Genomic DNA, 18992 nt, shown 5'->3' with positions numbered 1-18992 from the left:
ATTGTTTATGCTTGAGTGTTTCTTTTCTAAACTGAAGAAATAATGGGAATTACGCTCACCTTCTTCAAGCCATTTAGAGCTTGATCTGATAAAGGCTCCTTTTGCTTTGTCTGAGTATAAACGATCTAATTTATCTTGTAATTTAGCAAGGTTCAATTTATCCTCTTCAGTTAAAGTGTCAGTTTGTTTATTAGATATGTTTTATGTTCAGTGCATACATGAACTTACAGGACAGAAACACAGTATGAGTCCTGTCCGGATAGCATGGATCTCATGCCTCACTGCTCTCCACCACATCAGCTGCCTTAAACATACTGGCCTGGTACTTACTGTAGCGGCTCTTATACTGCCTTTACAGATTAGACAGGCTTCTTCTCTCTGTCTTTAAGTCACTTTTGTTTATTTATATTAGTTTTTATTAATTTTAATTTTATGTATTATGTGTGTTTTTTTCTGTTTTGTTTAATTCTATTGTTCTTAACTAATTTACTGTTCAGCATTTTGGTCCTGTGCTGGGTGCTTTATAAATAAAGTTGTATTGGATTGGTCTGTATTTACTTTTGATTGGGCAATCCTGAAGTTTCTGCTCTCTGATTGGTTTATTTTGGTGTTTAATATTTAAAATCACCGGGGTGTCATCCGTCCAATCCACGCTGAGCCTGTGAAGGCTGAAATGTGTGACAGGTAAATGAACCTGCGATCAGATTATCGATCAGTAGATCGATCCTGTTCGTCTCGTCCAGTTTCCCGTCATTCCGCTGCTGAACGGTTTCCATGGTAACCGTGACCGCGCCGCCGGACGCGCGCCGCCGCGATACGGAGGCGAGACGGTGAGTCACCGACAGAAAACAGCTCCGGTAACCGACGAAGCGACAACAGCAACCGACACACCGGGACGGGTTAGCACGTTAGCATGTTAGCATCCCGCTGCCGCGTGAGCCGGAGGCGCGAAACGGCTACGGACTGTCAATGAGGCTGATGACGGCAACTACCGCAGTGACATCACAGCAACAGACAGCAGCAACAGCATCGCCTACTGCAGGGCAGCGGCAACATCGCCCTACAGTCTGACTGCAGAGCAACTACACGAGAGCAACCGGAGACAGCAGCAACAAACTGACGGCAACTGTGCAGAATTAAACACGTCCTGATTTGTTTCTGCAGCAAACAGCAACTGATCCTACGCCAACATGTTGCTTAAACCTTCTGTCTTCAGCAGGGACTGCAGCAACTAAAACCTACAACATCTGCAGCAGCAGCAACTCCGGCAACCTGGAGTTTATCCAGTTGACATGTGAGCATCAACACGTTGCTTCAGCTTGGGAGACAGACAGCAACTTCATGAAGAGCAACCAGTGACAGAGCTACGATTTCACTCACAGCAACGCAGCCTACCACTACAGCAACTGCCAACAGCAGGTGAGCAACATGCGAGTGGGGGGGGGGGGGGGCGTCTGATAATCAATAATCTGATCAGAAATCAGTGAGCACAGTTGTTCGGGCAGATGTTTGAAAACTATTACAGATCCTGATGACTGATTTTTAAAGCTGCAGCTGGTGCCTACCTGTAGTCATGGTAACAGGTAGCATGTACCTGTAGTACGTGTGTTTGCAGAGCTCATCCTTAAACATCGATCCATCAGAAGATCAAAGAGAATCAATAAACCTCAGCTTAAACTATAGGTGAGTCACATGGTTAATCTCAGTCAGGCAGGACAGGAATCATCAGGTGGTGACATCATCTGGCCATCCAGGTGAGGGAAGGATAAAAAACAAACAAACAAAAAAAAAAACTTACCTGTCTGTGAGGAGGCGGAGCTTGAGCAGAACACTTCACCTGCTGTGAATACTGCTTTGTTATTGGTACAAACAAACACACCTGAGCAGCGTTCAGCACAGATAGAAACAACAGAAGCTCCGGTCCAGCTTTTATTCTGTTCATACTTTATTTTTTCACTTTGATCGGTAAATAACTAATCAATAACTGATCAATGAGAGTGACAGTCTTCGTGCTCTTATTTTAAAAGTAAACGGTTGTTTCTCTCCAGGAGGACGTCTGCTTCTGACTGGACGGATGGACGTCCTTTCAGACTGTCTCGCTGATCAGATGACCTGGACTCAGGTGTGTTTCTACCTGCAGATGAGGAACGCAGAACTGTAGCTCGGTCATAGTTACAGTACTCGACTTGTTTAGTAATCTCTTTCATTGTTTGTCTCAGTCAGGTAACAGCCTCAGTTAAGCCCCACCCAGCACCCACCTCCCCCTCACGTCAGGTGAAGACAACAGTCAGCGAGATGAGCCTGTTGAAGGAGGTGGAGCCAGGACAGGAAATGGAGGGAAAGGTGAGTCTACCCATCATGCATCCCTGCGGTGTCGCAGAGAGAGAGAAAAGATTTATTTAGTGAAGACATTTCGAATAAAGTTTGGAGAGATCGAACAGAGACCGCGATGTGTTCGGGGAGACTTACCTGTTGCTGTGCTGCATTCAGGTGCAGACCTGGGCTCAGTCTCTGGTGTACACGCTGGAGGAACTCGAGTGTAAAATCTGCTATAATCGCTACGACACGCGCAGCCGGAAGCCCAAACTGCTGGGCTGTCTGCACCGAGTCTGCGCCAAGTGTCTGAAGAAGATGGTCGACATGGGTGAGTTCACCTGGCAGGTAGACACACAGCACAGTCAGCTGCTGGATCACGCAGATGCCAGCATGACCGTTACCTGGTCACATCACCTGTTGTATCATGTGATTCCAGGAGAGTCTTCGCCGTCCATAATCAGCTGCCCATTCTGCCGCCACGAGACGTATGTCCCCGACGAAGAGGTGTGGCCTCATTTCCTCCTCTTCGACGGTCAGAGTCTGACAACCTGAACTCACACTGTCTCCTCCCCCTCTTCCTCAGGTGTGGCTGATGGAGGACGACCGGCACATCCTGGCGGTCCTGTCGTGTCAGGATCGTGCTCGGCGAGGAGGTGGAGCAGGAAGTGGCAGCGGTGGGGAGGTAGTGCTAAGTCCCAGCAGTCTGACAGGTAAAAACCTGAGAGTTAGAATGAGATAGTCAGCCAATCACAGCCAGCCGGTAGATTTATCCAATCAGGAATCTCCGCGATAAAGTGACCTGTTTGAGGTGATTGAGCGGTATTCTTCGCCGTCATTGGTCAGCGGTATCCTTTATTGGACACCTTAGATATTGATTACTGGTTGGTGTATCCATAGTTTTCACATGATGTCAGCGCTTGGGAGACACGCCCACCTGGAGGGTAAAAACAGTACTTTGCTCTCCAGCCTTCCTTAAAAAGGAAAATAACAGTGTCTAGAATTTCTCTTGGTAAAGCTCTGCGTCTGTTCCCAGGGGGCGGAGCTGCAGGCAGCGGCGAGGAAGCATCCCACCGCTCCTCGGACTGTCTCGTCATCACCATCATGGAGCTCCCAGAGGAGTCGCCATCCTCAGATTCACTGAGCATGCTCAATGTAGTGGGTCTGTACCATGCTCCCAGTCTGGACTCGCTGCCCTGCAACCTCCCAGGTCAGAAATGCCGTGCCTGGACATCCCGCAGCTTCCCACGCTGCCTGCTGGGGGCACTCTGCCTGGTAAGTACCAGTTTAACCAGTTTGAACATAACTATCTAAATCAGAACCAGTGTAACTGGTGTGTGCGGCTACTCCCCCTGTGTGTGCAGGTGTACTTTAGCTCGCTGCCATTGGGGATCTACCTGCTGATGATTGGTCAGCTATGGCTGGGCGTGGTCCTCGTCAGTCTCGTCCCGTCCACGCTGCTGCTGCTCGTCCTTTACGGCTTCTGTCAGTGTCTCTGCCACGAGCTAATGGAGGCGCTTGCTGCCCGCACGCACTCGCTACCGTGACAACAAAATGTAGCCATAGAAAAGCCTGTAGACTGAGCCATCACACTCTGACATCACTCTGACCCTGCCCTTTGTGAATACCAGCAAGTCCCCCTCACACATCCCCTTGGTGGAAATACGGCCAATCAGTGTTGAACTACGTGATGACATCATCACATATAGGAAGTGGAGACAGTCCTCTCCAGTCAGAAGACATCTGCTGACTAATCAGAGACATGTTACTGTCCTGGGCATGATCATAAAACTGTTTTACCTGCTGATTACAGAACACACCTGTACCTGTATCACCTGTTTATCCCACAGTCACATGACCTGACAGGCTGTTAGCCTAGCTTAACACTTACACTAATCACAGAGGGAAAGTGCTAGCCTAGCTTAGCATGTGTATTTAGCTTTGAAGCTGTGCTTATTCTAAGCTATGCTAACAGTCCCGATGTCCTGTCTGTAAAATGATTCATGAACCCTGTGATGATGATGAGTGTCACTTCCTGTCCGTGTAGTGGGCGGAGCCTTTGGAGAATCAACTGTTTAGTTTTGTGATGAAATAAATAAACATAAGTGACATGAAGTGTTTGAATCATTTCCTGCTGCGAGTTCCTCTCAGGTGAAAGGTTGTCACATGAGTGACACCTTTGGGACCTGTGGGTGGAGTCCCAGGAGCATTTGGGCATCAGCTTGTCGCTGCGTGTTAATTAAAAACACGCTATCCTCAGAGAGAAGAGCAAGAGTGTTTATAGAAACCTGGCAAGAGCTGCTCTCCACCACAGAGGAAGAAGCTGCAGCAGGTACAACTTCTTTCATACAGGTGTTCTATAAAGGCACATCCACAGGTGGGTCATACAGGTGATTTTACATTTACTTGTCTAAGCATCACCCAGATTTAGATATTAAGTTTTAGATGTTTGAACAGCACCTGTCCTACCTCTCTCCTCCCTCCAGGCGGTCGACATAATGAGTCGTTGGCGTCGTTCAGTGGACGAGCTGGCGGCACGGCGGCGACAGCATGAATGTGAGCGCGCTCAGGATGCACTCAGTCGGGTCACTTCATGTTTCCAGCAGCTGGTTGCGTTGGTCGGTAGCTCAGCCGACGGCAGCTTCCTGCGAGATGAGTTGGATGAGACGAGAGCTGTGGCTCACCGGATCTGCAGTGGTAACACCTGTCTGTGGTTCACCTGTCCTTCTCACCTGTGTGTTTCTCGCTGTCTCACGTGTTCACCTGACTCTCATTGCTCCATCTCCCTTATGTGTCTTCAGGGCTGTCCTGCCGGCTGCTGCGCTCGCTTTCAAACTCTGACTTTGCCCCCTCAGGTGTGCAGGACAGGCAGGTTTTGGAGCGTCTGTGGGTTCTCTTCCTGTCAGCATTGGAGCACTTCCTGTATGACCTGCGTAAGGCCTGTGACCTAATTGGGCAGTTCCCCCTGACTGAGCACAGCAACAGGCGCTCGCTGGTCAACACAGGTCAGCTGATTTTAGTTCTGATGTGAGATTGGCTAACTTTGTGTAAAAGATGTCTGTTGTGGCCGAGTCGTGAACCGGTAAATCACCTGCAAGTGTTTTTGCTTGAATGTCTAAATCGAGGAGTACTCGAGTAGGTTTAAGAACAAGTTTTTATTGCAATTCAAGTTGTTCAGTCCAATGAATAGCTTGAAAAGGTACAAAGGTAAGCGGTGAACTGCCAGAGGTTAAAGGTAAGGTTAGCTAAAACTGAAAAAATAATGCACATTTCAGAATTATACATAAAGGCCTTTTTCAAGGAAACACACAACGTGTTAAAATTTTAAAGCTGTTCTGCAGCAATGGAGGCTGGTCAAGCCTTGAAAGCTGGTGCTACTAATTCCTACAGGTGTTCCCACTTTCCTGGATTACTTCCCCCTCTGCATAAAAGCAGTGTTGGAACACACTGATGTACCCTCGTGACCATCAGCTGAACAGTAGTGTGTTGGTACAAAAACGGGGAGAAAAAGGTGATTAACAATGGAAGAGAGACGGAGCATCATAACACTTTTGTCAGTTTTGTCTTTCCAAACTGTGACAGGGAAGAGGTCTGCAGACCCAAAAACACAACTGAACCAGAAGTTTCTGAGAGTTAACAGCTTGATAGGCGGCTCACAGGACAACAGCTTCAAGCACAGAGTAATAGTGGTCGTAGTGAGCAAGTCTCAGTTTTCCCTCACCTCAGTCTCAAACTGTATATTTATTTCTTACTCTTCCTATATTTATTGTTTTTCTTTTGCACTGAATGGAACTGGAGCCTCGTTGTCTCGTCTCTCTATGTACTGTATATCGCAGAGATGACAATGAAGAGAAGACTTCGAGCTGCAGGTTTGACAGGACATCACTAAGATGTCAGAACAAGACAGAGGTTTGGCTGTGCCATGAAACACCGCCATTGTAATACTGCAGACTGGAAGAAGGTTTTATGGACTGATGAGTCATCACGCAGGATCTTTGTACGCTGCCGAGTAGGTAAAGGATGGGTCCACAGTGTGTGGCATCAACTGTCACACATGGAGGAGGACGTGTGATGGTCTGGGGCTGTTTGCTGATCCAGAGTCGGTGACTCGTACAGAGTGAGAGGCTCCCTGAACCAGAACAGCTGCCACAGCATTGTGCAGCACCATGCAGGACCCTCTGGCATGCACCTAGTTGGTCAGGGGTTCATCCTACAGCAAGATAATGACCCATAGCAAAAGTGCCAGAACTACCTCAGGAACAAAGAACAAGATGGTGAGCTTGGAAACATGGAGTGTGCAGCACAGTCTGCAGACTTAAACCCCATCGAGCTGGTTTGAACTGGACAGAAGAGCGAAAGCAAAGCAGCCTACAACGTCCACATTTATGGGAACTTCTGCTACAGATATGGGAGAATATTTGATTTCTATTGTATTCCATTGCCAAAGGAGGCTACTGACGAGTCAAAGTTTACAATACACTTTGGTCTATAAACTGATTCCATTATTTATTCATTTACTTTTTACTCCAATTGCTTATTTGTGCTGCGCTTTCACTTCAGAGTGCAATGAGACATCAAACATTTTTAATGAAAAACTGGAGAAACTTTTAGCTTGTAGTAGAGCTGGGCGATAGAACGATAACGATATGTATCGCGATATAACTTTTTCTCGATAGAAAAATTCAGCTATCGCGATAGACCTCGCCGCTCTTGTCCTCTTAAAAAAAAAAAAAAGAACAGCCAATCCAAATTACGTAGCGCAGAGCTGAACCAATCACAGCCGCAGCGTCACGTTGCGTGACTTGTTACGTACAGCACAAGTGCCAAGCCGCACATGTGTATTTGTTTGGGAAGCAGCCAGCCACCGTACCGCCCGGGTAATGGAGGAAATGAGTGTGCCGACTAGAAAAATCAACCGAGCGTGACCGAAGGTTACCGAAGAGAAAACAGATGATGGTTCCAATGCCGGAGAGATTGTCGAACGGAAGAGCCATAGAAGTTCCGTAGTGTGAAGGTATTTCGGCTATTTCAAGTCTGACAAAAAACAGAGTAGCGTGCACTGTAAATTGTGCCGAAAGCAAGTCTGGAAATACAATAAACTGGTGCATGCGCTACGTCCACACGTACCCGGGTATTTTTGAAAACGCAGATTCTTCTATGTGTTTGCACCTTTCGTCCAAACGTAAACGGCGTTTTTGGTCACTGAAAGCGAAGATTTTTAAAAACTCAGTTTTTGCATTTAGTGTGGACTAGAAAAACGGAGAAAACGCAGCGTCAAAGGTGTGCGCATTTTTTGACGTCACACTGTGCGCCACGTTATTGTTTCGGTGAAATGAATTTCTACAATACTGTTACTGTTAATTCTACTCTCTGCAGTGTTTAAATGCTTACATATACACACAGTTACTGTCCGTCCACACATACGACTCTGTTCTGCTTCTATGCCGCAGCTTTGTTTACTTTTTCCCACCGAGGCTTCTAGACTTCTGATTGGCCAACATTTCTGCACGGTTAGGAATCTAGCGCCACCTGCTGCTTTGGCATGTTCATAGCAGCGTTTTCCTTCATTTCTCCCTTTATGTGTGGACGGGATTATTTTTTAAAACGAAAACGGAAAATCTCCGTTTTCAAAAATACCCGTGTACGTGTGGACGTAGCCTCAGTCTCTGACTGGAAGCGCTAATTCGTCATTCGGCTTTTGTCAGACTAAAGTAACTGTTAAAACTGTTTGAAAAGCTAAGCTATACAACAAGGAGAGATTGAGAATTTCCTTTTAGTTCTCAGTTTCTTTGATATTGACAAAAGTTAGTCAATTTTGTCTGTTCTTCTGTAAAACAAACTAAGATTTATTTTTAGAATTAATATTTTGTTTCTAAGTGGAATTGACAATTTAGTCTGTTTCGTTTGTTCTATTTTGAAACTTAAACGCTTTAGCGGCTGCCTTTTGTGTAGTTTGCAATATTTGCCTTTATTTACCTGAAAAAGTCTCATGTTCCTTAAGTACATCTACCCTGTTGAACTTATTATGGGAAATAAATATTTAAATCAAAACAAGCTGCTGATTATTTCACATTTTACTTGTGAGCAACGGCACATTTAAATCTTACAAATATAGTTATTTGGCTGATATCGTGATAGATATCGTTATCGCCTGAAATGAAAAAAACATATCGTGATATGAAAAAATCTTATATCGCCCAGCTCTAGCTTGTAGTGTATGTGTAACCTGCGCTTTCTTGTCCAATGTAGGAACGTTACCATGGAGACCTCAGGTTTTTTTTTAATAGGCTAACGCGTGTCACAGAGGTTATTTTTCTGCTATAACCGAAAGCTTACCTAATGCTGGGCATACACTGCGATTTTTGTCCCATTTTGGCCAGAGTGTCGCCTTAATCGTGTGTCGTGCGTCGTGTAGTATACATAAGGTAACGAGAAGCGATTAACACACAATCATCAATCATATGGTTGCAAGAAAATCAAACCTGTTTGAAATCCTGTCGCCCCTCGTGAGGGCGTCCCTGCAGCCTCTGTGCACGCGCGGAGCAACAGTGCAGCGTGTGATCTGGACACAAGCGATGGAGGCACAACTTGTAGAACTTTGGCTCATCTGAGCCTTTTCGATCTATCGCGACCACACCAACCATGAAAAGAGTTGGATGGAGATCGCTGCTCAATCACAGCTGCCTGATCAATGTTTTTCATTAGCAATTTAGCAAAGTTGATGGTGGTGTGTGAGTGAAAGACAGAGAGGGAGATTTTGTGTTATAAGCCGACGCACAGTGACTGGCAGTGTTGAACCATGACAAGCATTAGTTTTGATTGTCCAGGAACAACACGAGCACGGGGACATCAGATTGTGCTCTTATCGATCCGTTACTGACCCGTTATCGACCTCTTACTGATCTACTTTATGTTGCTCCTCCCCTTTTGTGAGTGTGGACGCTTCATCTCTTTGCTCTTAAATGCTTTGCTTCTTTTATTGATTTTTATGCTGATTTTTTCCCTTTTTTCCGTATGAGCTTACCTGCGATAGCTTCTGGACACTTATAGATCATTAGGACTAAAGTGTTCTTAACAGAAACAGCAACATTTTTATAGTGACCTTATCCTCAGCGCTCCGTGTGTCTGTGGCCTAGACACAGCTGAAGCCTGATTACAGCGTCTGGGCACCGAACAGCCTCAATAGCCTGGAAAGGTGCTAACCGCTAGGCTAACTAGCAACAAGATGCCTTCCCTCTCCACAGATGACTACCACAGCCTCCTGCAGAAGATTGCAGTACTGGAGACAAAAATTCATCGCTTAGAAGTAAACGTGGAGGTAAATGGACTGTGTGGAAATGAAACAACCTTGCCTTTGATTCAAAACAATGGCGATGAGCAAGCTAGTACACAGCTAAGGAGCACAGATAACATGACCAAGAAAGTAGACTCTGTGCATTATTATAAATCCTCAAGTGATAATCCCCCCTTGGACTGTCTTGGTGCAAAACCAAGACATAAATCATGTCTCCTGGAAGGGGGAGGACGTATCACAGGCAGGGCACAGCGAGCTGAAATCTCTGAAACCGACTGGCCTTCACTTCCTACGAGACAGAGAAGCTCTTCTACCCCTGTATACGGGAGGAAACAGGACTGGACAACCGTGAATAGGAAGGTTAACAACAAACCTCCAAAACAACTGAATGTGAAACTGCAGAACAGATTTGCTCCACTATCAAAGGACCCTGGATCGATATCGGACAACCATCCATCTAAAAGCAGCGAAGTAAGGTCTGAAAATCTGTTGAAAAGTAAAAGACCACAGGGAAAGCTAAAGGCTAGGCCTGAAACTCTGATTGTGGGTGACTCTGCCGTAAAGGATGTACAAAGGATGTGCGGTAAGAACACTAAAGTCCTCTGCTTTCCTAACAATATGGTCAACAACCTGAAGGAGAGAATTCTTCAAATTGCAGATGAATATCCAACTGTGACAAACATTGTTCTGCATACAGGGTCAAACGATGTGTCCAAACAACAGTCGGAGGTTCTGAAACGGGACTTTACTGGATTATTAAACACTGTAAACTCTCTGAATGCAGCTGTATTCATCAGTGGACCTGTACCGCCGGTCAGAGGAGGAGACGAGAGATTCAGCAGGTTGTTTACACTGAATAAATGGCTTATATCAGCATGTGCTGACCACTCAGTGCATTTTATCAACAACTTTAATATTTTTTGGGAACGCAGGCATCTGTTCAAAGCAAATGGATTTAATTTTAACAAGTCAGGGGTGAAACTGTTCACCTCCAACTTGTTTTATTCCATACGTCATCCATCCGTGCTTGGTGCCAAGGCTGAGATAAACGAGGAGTTATCTCATAAAGAGGAACAAACAGTACTCCAAGAACAGACAAAGCCCAGCAGAAACCTTGAGGAGGAGCTCCATCTGCCCCCACCCGGGAAGAGCCTCAGAAAGGAGAGACATCTGAGGCAAGAAGAGGGGTCCCTATTTGCCTCCAACTCTCTCAACAACACCAACGACCAGGACCAGGGACCACGACCTTCCCCAGTCCCCCAAACCCCTGACAGGCCATCACCCTCCTCCCCCTCCCTTTCTCCCTCCTCCCCACACCTGAAATTCACTGAGGAGATGATGGAGCGGGTCAATGCTGGGCTCAGATCTACCCCCCGGCCCAATCCCTTTTTGTCCCCCATAAACCCCCCACCAGAGCTGCCAAAGGTTCGCCATCGAGCCCCACCCTCAACAGAGCAATCGAAGTCACATTGCCCAGCCTCGCCCCCCTTAGTTCCTCCTTACCACCTTCATGCCCTGTCTCCGCAGTCTGATGTGTGATGTGTGGAGGGTCCGGGCTGCGAGGATTATGGCAGTGGTGACTTTTCCCAGGAGAAGCTGGGACCCTGTTTACTAGAAGGTTTTAAAATCTCTGTACTTTTAGGTGACAGGAGACATGTGGCCTGGTCAAAACACAGAGAAATGCACTCTAAAAGATCTTTGAACATAGTAAACATACCTTGTGTGCCACAGACTGCTCCCAAACACGAGGGGACAAGTAATACCTCTAAAACACTTAAGCTGGCTTTATTAAACGTTAGATCTCTAGCTGGGAAAACATTTTTAATTAATATCAGGCGTGTTTCCAGAACCACTAAAAACTGCTGTAATAAAACCTATACTGAAAAAGGACAATCTTGACAAGACACAAATGAAAAACTACAGGCCGATCTCAAATCTCCCATTTTTAAGTAAGATCATTGAAAAAGCAGTTTCTCAACAGCTCAATTACTTCTTAAAACAGAATAATTGCTACGATGCCTTCCAGTCAGGTTTTAGACAGAACCACAGCACTGAAACCGCTCTGACCAAAGTGTTTAATGACATGTGTCTGAATACAGACAGTGGAAAAATGTCAGTCCTAGTTTTACTGGATCTCAGTGCAGCATTTGATACAGTTGACCACAACATATTACTCAAACGACTGGAGAACTGGACAGGTCTTTCAGGAACTGTACTAAACTGGTTCAAAACATACGTAGAAAACAGGAAATACTTTGTATCAATAGGTAACTTCACATCTGAGCAGACAAGTATCACATGTGGAGTTCCCCAAGGTTCCATCTTGGGACCCCTTCTGTTTAACATCTACATTCTCCCACTGGCACAGATTATAAAGAACAACAAAATAAACTATCACAGCTATGCAGATGACACACAAATATATATCACAATGTCACCAGGAGACCGAGGCCCTGTACAGGCTCTTGGTAAATGCATTGAGGAAATTAATGACTGGTTGTGCCACAATTTTCTCCAACTAAACAAAAACAAAACTGAAGTAATAGTCTTTGGCGCCAAAGAAAAACGATTACAGGTCACCAGAGAACTTCAATCTATACATCTAAAAAACACAAACCAGGCGAGAAATTTGGGTGTAGTGATGGATGCAGACCTAAACTTAGAAAAACACATTAAGACAATAACAAAGTCAGCTTACTATCACCTCAAGAATATATCAAGGATAAAAGATCTGATGTCTCAACAGGACCTGGAAAAACTAGTCCATGCATTCATCTTTAGTAGGCTTGATTACTGTAACAGCATCTTTACAGGTCTACCTAAAAAATCAGTCAGACAACTACAGCTCATTCAGAACTCTGCTGCTCGAGTCCTCACTAAGACCAAAAAAGTGGACCACATCAGTCCAGCTCTGAGGTCTTTACACTGGCTGCCTGTCCGTCAGAGGATAGACTTTAAAGTTCTGATGCTGGTCTATAAAGCTCTGAATGGTTTAGGACCAAAATACATCAATGACCTCCTGACCCAGTATGAACCTTCCAGATCCCTCAGGTCATCTGGATCCGGTCTTTTATCAGTTCCCAGAGTCAGAACCAGACACGGAGACGCTGCATTCAGCTTTTATGCTCCTTATATCTGGAACAAACTCCCAGAAAGCCTCAGATCAGCTGAAACACTCAGTTTATTTAAATCCAGGTTGAAGACTCACCTGTTCTCAGCTGCATTTGAATAAAGCACCAAATCCACACTTTAAGCTTAAATTTCAAAACTTACATTTAACTACTGATTTTATCTGATTTTATCTGTTTTGATTTTATATACTGTTTTGTTTGTTTGTTAATTAGTTTGTTTGTTTGTTTGTTTGTTTGTTTTAATCAATTTTAAATCATGCTTTTTATTTGTTTTTGTTTCTAATGTCTCTGTAAAGCACTTTGAATCACCTTGTTGTTGAATTGTGCTATACAAATAAACTTGCCTTGCCTTCATAAATTCCAGGACCTCAGTCACCAAGAAGCTGAACTTACCTGAGGAAGTGTTTTTCTCATCCACCTGACCATCTGTTTCTCACCTGTCCTTCTGAATTTATAGGATGTGTTGATGGCGTGGTGGGCGTGGCAGCTCGGGTGGCCTCAGTCCAGTTGCCATGGCTCACCTCGGAGGTGGAACCAAGCCCAGATCTGACCAATCACATCACAGGACTGGAAACTATGATGAGCGAGATGCAACAGAGGGTGAGGGGAAGCATATGGAACACTTCCTGTTGGACTGTGAGGTTTAACTGTTGCAGAGTCACCTGTCTGCTCTTTAGGTTGCTTTATAAACGGCTGAATTCTGTGCCGCTGCTTTGTTTTTTGTTCTGAGTGTCTCACCGTTGCTCTGCAGGTTCCCGTGGCGTTCTGGTCGGTGGAGGCGACCCAGCCGGCGTGGGCTGAAGCCCGCGGTGAGCCAGATGACCTGGTGGAGAGCCTGGAGGACCTGATGGAGGTTGAGGTCATTGCCGGTTCCAAGAAGACGGCATGCTGTGGGCTGGGCTGCGTCGGGTAGATGTAGATTTAAGTGTTTCCATTAAGATGGGAGAATCGTGTTTTAGAGGAAACAGAAGAAAACCTGGGTTCATTTGTCATTGTGATGTTTAAACAATCAATATTAAATAAGTCTAAATAAAGCTGGCAGATCAATATCTGCAGTGATTAATTATTAACATGTCACAGAAGAAAAATGCCACTGGATGGTTGAACTATCCTTTAGGAGGTGATAGACAGGTACATACTGAGATAAAATACACAATGCATGGATTCACCTGCAGCATAACTACAGGAGGATTCAGGGTCACCTGGTCCAGCCCTAACTATATGCTTTAGCAAAAAGGAAAGTTTGAAGCCTAATCTTGAAAGTAGAGAGTGTCTGTCTCCTGAATCCAAACTGGAAGCTGGTTCCACAGAAGAGGGGCCTGAAAACTGAAGGCAGTCGTCCAGCCTGGAAGTAATAAATGTATGAACTAGTTTTTCAGCGTCACTCTGAGACAGGATATTTCTAACTTTAGAGATGTTGCACAAATGGAAGAAAGCAGTCTTACATATTTGTTTAATATGTGCGTTGAAGGACATGTCCTGGTCAAACATGACTCCAAGGTTCCTCACAGTGTTACTGGAGGCCAAGGTAATGCCATCCAGAGTAAGAATCTGCTTAGAGACCATATTTCTAAGCTTTTCAGGGCCGAGTACAATAACCTCAGTTTGATCTGAATTAAGCAGAAAATGAGCGGCCGTCCAGGTCTTTGTCTTTAAGACATTCCCGCAGTTTAATTTCCATTGTCAATATTATTCAATGAAATTAAGGGCAGTGTCAAAAACACACTGAGACTGAGCTGTGATGTCATCAAGTACTGCCTTTCCAATCAAAGGATGAATTCACTTGCACTCAGGTGAACTATAAAGTGTACTTGAGTATTGATGTCATGATGCAGCAGCAAAGAAGAAAAGAAAAAAAAAAAAGAAAAGACCCCACCCAAGGCTCCTCCTTTTCCTCCTAGTCTTTCAAAGTAAAACCAGCTTAATTTTGAAAAGAGAAGCCCAGCCTGCATGCGGTGTGTCAGGGGAGGACAGCATATTTCAGCTGCTCAGATCAATAACACACTGTGTTGAATTAAGAACTTTATTGACAAACATAAAAATATGATACAAACACGGAAGACAGACGAACATGAGGAGGCGGAGCTTCAATTTTGGAAGGTCGAGCGTAGATGAGTTCTGAAAGCTGAAAGAAAAAACAAAACAAAAAAAAACAAAAAAAAAAACAACAACCATCAGTCCTGCTTCACGCAGCTGTTAACGTGTTTGCGCACAGCGGGGTGTTTACGTGGTCTCACCTTCCTGGTTGTCCCACAGTTCGGCCGCCACACCATTAAGAGGACTGTCGTTGTTCGGCTCTGAGGAGGAAGCAGAGTGACAGTGAGGTCAGAGGGCAGAGCTTGGACAGTGCTGGGGTGATGACGCATTTACCTCCCAGCAGGCTCTGGATGGACAGCAGGATTGAGCGAACGTCGTAGAGCGCTGACCATTTGTCCTTCAGGATGTCGAGGCAGATGAAGCCGTGCTCGTCTACGTTGGGGTGGAAACATGGTGTGACAAACTTTACGCGTGGGGCCTGGTACGGGTAACCGGCAGGAAACTCCAGAGAGAGGCGGTACCTGAGGCCCTCGTACACCTGAACAGGTAAGACAGAGCAGAATTTAACTTTCTGCTGAGAGCAGAGTAACCCAAATGATCCGTGTGTACATACCGTCCCCTGAGCGCCATCGATGGTTCCAACCCACTTAAACAGATTATCTGACTCTGGGAACGCAGAGATCCCCTTATCACCTGACATCTGCACCAGAGAGAGAGACTGTCACATGACTTCAGGACACATGGAGGGTGTCACATGACCTCAGGTGTTACAGGTTAGAACAGAACACTGATGAAGACTGGACTCACCATGAGCGTCATCAGCTCCTGCTGCAGCCTGCAGACACAAACAGGAAGCTCAGAATCTGCTGCACATGCTCAGTTCAGTCTTTCACTTTTGGCTCAGATTAAGGAGGAGCCTGCCTCCTTTGTTGTTCTGGTGTTTCCTCCTGAACTCAACTCAGCCCTTCATGAAACTGCAGCTCAGACAGGTGCTGTGCAGAGAGGATCAGGTAAACTTGCCCATCTGTATGACTCAGACTGAGGCAACTGTGATACTAAGTTTGCCTGTCACTCCACACCTGTAGGAGCTGCCCCCACCCATCACCTGCTGAACAGCGTCACTTTTAGCCCTTTCACACAAGTACCTACTCAGCACGACTCTAGTAGTTTTCCGTTTCTGGGGTTGTTGGTTTCCCCAGTTGCCGGGTTTTAAATATGGCGGCTTTGATTTTCGTGAAGGACACGCCTTCAGGCCCCATCGATCGACGCTACTGACTAGCCAATGGGTGGCACCCAGTCAGTTGATGTCACATTTTAGGATAGCACGTACTATTAAAAAACAAACAAAACCCCTAAAAACCGAGCCGGTACTAGTGGGACAGGGCCACTGGTGTAATCGAATGGCGGCACAGCACACGGAAACCAAGCGCATCATTGTTTACCAACAGCTGTACTAATAAAGTTTAATAAACCGTGAACAGGAAGTGTACCTGCTAACACCTGTCCGACAGGTAGAGTCAGAAATTGGCACTGAGAGCTGACACAAACACCCAATATGAAAACACACAATAGGAAAAGTCTCTCTCTCACACAAACACACACCGTTTGGACACAGAGCCTCTGGCCGCGCTGCCGCCGCTGTCGCTGCCTTTCAGAGCGGCGGTGCTGGAAGCTGCAGCCGCTGCGGGGTCCATGTTCTGGGAGGCCATGAGCGTTACCGTCCTGTTCTGCTGAATCAGACAAAGTGAGGTTAGAAGGCCCGGGTTCCTCTGCGGCTTACCTCCCGTGTTTCTCCCTCTAAGCTAACAGCAGCTAAACGCTGGCACCGGATCCAGCTCCGAGGACTCGTCTCCAGCTGTATCCGCCTCTCAGGCCACCGTTCGGGTGTTTTACTCAGACCTTACCCCGTTAACAGACGAGGCTCACCTTCACTGTGACGACGTCGTGCTAAAGGTGCTAGCTGTTAGCTCCACCGGTCGGCTAAGCGTTGGCTCTGCGGCTAGCCTGTTTATTACCCAGAGGAGACTATAAACAAACAAAAACTCTTCCCGGTACGGACTCACCGGTTGTCGGTCGGGGTTTGTCGGCCAGAGTACAGCTACTGTCTGTTGGATTCAAACGGAACACGCTCCCGCCCCCGATTTAAACCGACTGTTTCTTACACAGTCGGCCAATCAGCGCCCGACCTTTAAAAACAAGCCAGCTTTGGCTGGCCAATGGCAGGCCTGCCAAGTAAAGGGAGGTGCGTTGTGATTAGGCAGCGTGAACGACGAAATGATCCAAACGTCTTTTAATGCTGACGTCATAACAGAGCCCAACAAGTCAGAAATCGGTTTTAGTAAACAAACAAAATTACATAAATATACATTTGTGTATTCACTTACCTGTCATAATAAATATGCCTGTAAATAAATGTTTTACCTTCTGTTTATGATTACAGCTCTGTTTCAGGATAACTTAAATTAAATATCAGACTGCTGTCTCTTCAAGCCTAGCTTAGTGAAAGGTGACCACCAGATGATGTCACGCGGAGGCTCTGACAGCACAGATCCACAGTGAGAATGATGTAATAGCTCAGTTAAACTTTGGTGGGAACCACTCGGAGAGTTTCCATCAGAAAATGAAATGCTGTTAGCTCGCAGGTGATACAGCTGTCTTCATTAAAGATGAGTTCAAAACAAAGATGATAAACTGCATTAATGCTTTCTCTGGAGTATCAGGTCTGACTTTAAACATGAAAATGTGTCCTGTTCCTGTCGGAGAGGCTTGTGTCCTTACAGAAGGTTTTCCTGTCAAAGAACAGATGACTTATTTGGGAACTAACATCTGTCGAGATCAGTCTGAGAGGGTCATTTCTAATTTCCAGCATTTAAATCCAAAAATGAAAAACAGATTTGATCTGTGGCTCATGAGCGATCGATCACTGATCCTTTTATCTTAAACAGGGATATTCACACTCAGTGTATCCTGCAAAAGTAAAAATGTTCCTAAATCATTCGTAGAACAGTCGATGCTGCACTTTATTACTTTGTGTGGGAAAACAGAAATAAATCAATATTATATAAGGATCCAAAATAATATTAATGATGTGTCCCAGCTAGTGAAGGTAAAAAGGTCATTTTCTTCCATATCCTGTGTTTGTGAGGACCTGTGATGTTCCCGTATCTGTAAGAGAACACAGTACAGTGTTTCATGATGACACAAATGGACCAAATATACAGACAGCACTGAATAAAGATGTTCTCAGAGATGCCATTAATATACTGGATAAAACATATATGATTCATTGTCCTGTAACCCCTCACTGTCAGTTTTACTGGAACAGTAACTTTATGAATATTAATGAGCCATTGATATGGACTTACAATAAGAAGTATTTAATCACCAACAAGGTCGAATAACAAACCAATTTATTAAAACTATAGAAATGATCTGGATGAATCTTGTACTGTAAAACTGTCAAACAGTCAGTGAAACAATTCCACATCTTTTTGAATGATGTATTTCATTTTTTAACACATACACTACATTTAATGTTTTCTTTTTATTTTCATTGTCTGTGGAGGTTCTCAGTCATCCAGGTCATTGTAGTCTAAGGAGCTTGGAAAGAAAAGCGTCTGGACTTCTTTATGTTGCTTGAAGGCGTTTCACCTCTCATCCGAGAAGCTTCTTTAGATCTTGGGTCAAATGGTGGAGAGTCCCAGATCTCAGGCTCGTCATTGATCAGTTTACAGAGTAGCCGCTCAGAAAGCAGAGCAGATGTCCTAGCAGAGGTTCAGCAACACTTCACAGAATACACATGACGGGACTTACAGGCGTGTTTTTATGGATTCCAGCTCACTGTGGGGTCAGAGCAAATGAAATGGTAGATAGAGCTGCAAAGGAAGCCACAAAACACGGGATAGTCGACCTGGGTATTAGCTAGACAGAGATAAAGAGTATGGTAAGGCAAGAAATGAAGAAAAGATGGCAAAACAGTGGGAGGAGGAAAAGAGGGGACGTGATTGGATGAAATCCAAAGGAGGGAAGGAGAAATGAGGAGCTCAGAAAGGAGTAGGAGAGAGGAGGTGGCCATATCGAGAATAAGATTAGAACATACTGGTTTGAACACTACACTATTCATGATAGGGAAACATAATACAGGGAAATGTGACGACAGTGGAGAAGAGGAAACGATAGAACATGTTATATTCGGGTGTCAGAAATATCAGGTGGAG

At 45.2% G+C, this 18992-nt stretch overlaps 3 protein-coding genes and 1 long non-coding RNA gene across 10 annotated transcripts; 2 read left to right on the top strand and 2 right to left on the bottom strand.

The window, feature by feature from the left end:
- The first annotated feature begins 753 nt into the window (after positions 1–753).
- On the top strand, positions 754–4409 carry LOC308403303 (E3 ubiquitin-protein ligase RNF182). The gene is made up of 8 exons (XM_080892599.1): positions 754–1419; positions 2049–2122; positions 2220–2343; positions 2491–2644; positions 2753–2820; positions 2900–3026; positions 3350–3588; positions 3678–4409. The coding sequence occupies exons 3-8, from the start codon at positions 2296–2298 to the stop codon at positions 3858–3860; spliced, it is 819 nt and encodes a 272-aa protein (XP_080748725.1). The 5' UTR covers positions 754–1419; positions 2049–2122; positions 2220–2295; the 3' UTR covers positions 3861–4409.
- LOC308403306 lies at positions 1972–2859 on the bottom strand. 2 transcript variants are annotated; one of them, XR_013972888.1, is made up of 4 exons: positions 2731–2859; positions 2470–2654; positions 2259–2366; positions 1972–2134 (listed from the first exon to the last, which is right to left on the bottom strand). It is a non-coding gene; the product is annotated as an uncharacterized lncRNA (long non-coding RNA). The 2 variants fall into 2 exon arrangements; XR_013972889.1 differs by having other exon boundaries at positions 2470–2622; positions 2731–2847.
- A 185-nt stretch (positions 4410–4594) lies between the features above and the next one.
- Positions 4595–13882, top strand: LOC308403300 (regulator of G-protein signaling 9-binding protein). Of its 2 annotated transcripts, XM_080892596.1 has the most exons (4): positions 4595–5010; positions 5115–5318; positions 13196–13338; positions 13490–13877. In XM_080892596.1, exons 1-4 carry the CDS (start codon positions 4812–4814, stop codon positions 13649–13651), a joined length of 708 nt encoding a protein of 235 aa, XP_080748722.1. In that variant the 5' UTR covers positions 4595–4811; the 3' UTR covers positions 13652–13877. The 2 variants fall into 2 exon arrangements, with proteins under 2 accessions (XP_080748722.1, XP_080748721.1); XM_080892595.1 differs by lacking the exons at positions 4595–5010; positions 5115–5318 and adding an exon at positions 5351–10190 and having other exon boundaries at positions 13490–13882.
- Positions 13883–14747: 865 nt separating this feature from the next.
- Positions 14748–16978, bottom strand: LOC308403305 (ubiquitin-conjugating enzyme E2 C-like). 5 transcript variants are annotated; one of them, XM_080892602.1, is made up of 7 exons: positions 16839–16978; positions 16378–16502; positions 15583–15610; positions 15389–15475; positions 15109–15313; positions 14976–15035; positions 14748–14863 (listed from the first exon to the last, which is right to left on the bottom strand). In XM_080892602.1, the coding sequence occupies exons 2-7, from the start codon at positions 16482–16484 to the stop codon at positions 14826–14828; spliced, it is 525 nt and encodes a 174-aa protein (XP_080748728.1). In that variant the 5' UTR covers positions 16485–16502; positions 16839–16978; the 3' UTR covers positions 14748–14825. The 5 variants fall into 5 exon arrangements, with proteins under 5 accessions (XP_080748728.1, XP_080748731.1, XP_080748730.1 ...); XM_080892605.1 differs by having other exon boundaries at positions 16378–16505; positions 16839–16905; XM_080892604.1 differs by having other exon boundaries at positions 16680–16893.
- Positions 16979–18992: the final 2014 nt, after the last annotated feature.

This window comes from Rhamphochromis sp. 'chilingali', assembly GCF_963969265.1.
Source record: "Rhamphochromis sp. 'chilingali' genome assembly, chromosome: 9".
Taxonomy (NCBI): Eukaryota; Metazoa; Chordata; class Actinopteri; order Cichliformes; family Cichlidae; genus Rhamphochromis; species Rhamphochromis sp. 'chilingali'.
This window is presented reverse-complemented; position numbering and strand designations above follow the sequence as displayed.